At 36.0% G+C, this 2,559-nt stretch overlaps 1 protein-coding gene across 1 annotated transcript; it reads right to left on the reverse strand.

Moving 5' to 3' along the window:
* Positions 1–959: 959 nt before the first annotated feature.
* On the reverse strand, positions 960–2,046 carry LOC121250525 (60S ribosomal protein L37-1-like). Its single transcript, XM_041149653.1, has 4 exons — positions 1,891–2,046; positions 1,509–1,644; positions 1,261–1,362; positions 960–1,162 (listed from the first exon to the last, which is right to left on the reverse strand). Exons 1-4 carry the CDS (start codon positions 1,891–1,893, stop codon positions 1,116–1,118), a joined length of 288 nt encoding a protein of 95 aa, XP_041005587.1. The 5' UTR covers positions 1,894–2,046; the 3' UTR covers positions 960–1,115.
* Positions 2,047–2,559: the final 513 nt, after the last annotated feature.

Here is a 2,559-nt window from a genome sequence, read left to right on the forward strand (position 1 = left end):
CCATAAAAGGTAGTTTGAGGAAGAAAGCTTGATGGTGATCATGTGAATTAAGGTATTGAAAGGAAGAAGATTGGAAGAGGAATCGGAAGCCATGGAAAAAAAAAAAAAAAAAAGGAACGATGGCTGTTAAACCAGAGAGGCTCGTGATGCCATGAGAGGGTTTGATGAAAACCACCACACTTGTGAAGTGGTGAGTATATTCTATTTATAACTATTTACAGTATACAAAGCATAAAGACTGATTACAACATATATGGTAAGTAGGAGTAAATTGATACAATGAATTATTCCTAGAATTAAGCCTAGATTAAGGGTCAAATATGTCACATATGGTAAGCATATACTAAGCCTTAGAGTAAGGCTAAGTATCCTCAACATGTAGCATAAACTGCCACTACCAAATTATATCTTTACATCAGTTTAAAAGGAAAAAAAAAAAGAAAAAGAAAAAAAAAAAAAAGAAAAAAAGAAAAAAAGAAAAAAAGCCCAGTTTACCTCTCTCTTCAGACGTTTTGAGTGAAACAGCTGAGAAGTAGAGATTCAAATCGCCATTTCCAGAATTGAACCAGAACCGCTACTTCCCAAAGAGAAACTAATAGAATAAAATGATGTCTCAAGGAACTAAATATATAATCAATTATTCTTCGTCTTCAGATATTAAGCTCAAGTTGGAAAAACTTTGCAATATTACCATCCAACAGAAATTCAATTCTTCCACATGCATATAAATAGACACAGGCCCTTTCAAAAAAAAAATAAAAATAAATAATAAATAAATAGAGAGAGAGGCATCTTTGAAGACACATCCAACTTTTTCCACATAAGGAGTTTCATCAAAGTAAATTTACAAATGGCCAGATTGTAAAATTATTTTTATTATAAAATAGATCGAGCATATCATATGAAATCATTTCTATTTATAAATTTATTTTTATGAAATCTTTTGGTGATCATAAAACTTCTCAAATAAATAATATTAGTCATTCCAAACAAAAGCTTAAGTAAACATGATAACCATATCCAAAACTTCGGTACAACTTTTTCAGCACGATTAATACTTGCATAAACTACCATACAAGGCAAGTAACCAAAATTCACATCCTTTGCTAACTTAACTACTTCGAGGCCAACGCTCTCTTCTTTCTCGTGGTTGCCTGAGTTCCTGAACCAAAGACATACAAGCATTAAATCCAAGCTCATCTTCACGTTATTAGCTCATGAACATGATATTTAACTGTATTATTCAGAGAGACCAAATACCTTCTCTGAAGTTGCTCTTGAATCGGACGGCAACATAGCGCAAACACCTCATTCTACCGGTTCCTGTGGTCTTCCTCCGAATCGCCTTCACACTCCAATTGTCTAATAAATCCACAACAAAAGGCCATCACATGAGTTGTCACAAGTTGAAGAAGAAAGAGGAGCTGCATGCATGCATGCATGTATGGCAGATTCGATACGAAGCTAATATATATATATATATATATAATGATAAAAGAAAAGCTCACATTTCCTGGTGCGGCTGGAAGGATAGCCGCAGGAAGCGCACTGACTCTTCTGGAGGTGAAAGCTGCGACGGCCGCACCGCACACAGAGCGTATGAGTCTTGTTCCGCCTCTTCCCGAAACTTCCTGTTCCTTTACCCTGTTTTGATCAACAGAAACGCAGAAACAGCACCTCATTAATTCCCTGTATGATTGCATAGAGAGAGTACGTGAAAATGAGAACATAAAAGTAAAAAAAGTTTGGATATATCTCGTCATATACTGCCCTGGTTTTAAAAACAAAAGATTTCGCCTCAGCTAAGTTCTTTTCTTAAGCTTTCTTGGCAGCCAAACAGAGGAAATTATAATTACAGGATCAATAACAATTCAAAAGAAACAGAGATACCATTTTGTGGCAGCTAGCCGGGAAAAGAAACTCCCAAGGAGGGTTTTGAAGAATTTGAAAGCTTAATTAAAATGGCACCGCAGAAGCTAGATTTTTGAATGCTCTAGATCTTTGACGGTGGAGGTGTTTTTCAGCTTTACGAGCGGCGTACTGTTCAATAAAATACCCTTAAAACATCCTCGGAAATAACAGAATGAACAGTGTCTTGGCAGTCTTAGAGCAATGATAATCGACTAACCAAATGTCGATGCAAATCCATAATTTAACTATATAAAACAAAAAAATTCTACATTAAACTAGTTAAAAGTTTAAAGTTAAAGATTTCAACTACAGTAAAATTAAACACTTCTTAAACATAACGAGTTATTGTTCATAATTCAAACCAATATTTTATCATTTCATCTACCTGCTCACGTTATTTTCTTTTTCTTCGTCTATTTCCCTCGTTTTCATTTCTTCATCCCGAAACACACATCTCCGTGACCGTGACCGTAACCCTTCGTCTTCTTCACCCGCGAGCACCAAACAGGCCTGCATCTTCTTCAACCGCGAGCACCTTCTCTCCGTCGTCCAGCCGTCATCTTCCAGCCCAAAAGGTAATTTCTCTTCTTTGCTCCTCCCTCCCTCTTCTATGCTTAGATTTCTTCTCCCTCTTCTCTTTCTATTTTC

The sequence above is a fragment of the Juglans microcarpa x Juglans regia genome, chromosome 2D (assembly GCF_004785595.1).
Source record: "Juglans microcarpa x Juglans regia isolate MS1-56 chromosome 2D, Jm3101_v1.0, whole genome shotgun sequence".
Lineage (NCBI taxonomy): Eukaryota > Viridiplantae > Streptophyta > Magnoliopsida > Fagales > Juglandaceae > Juglans > Juglans microcarpa x Juglans regia.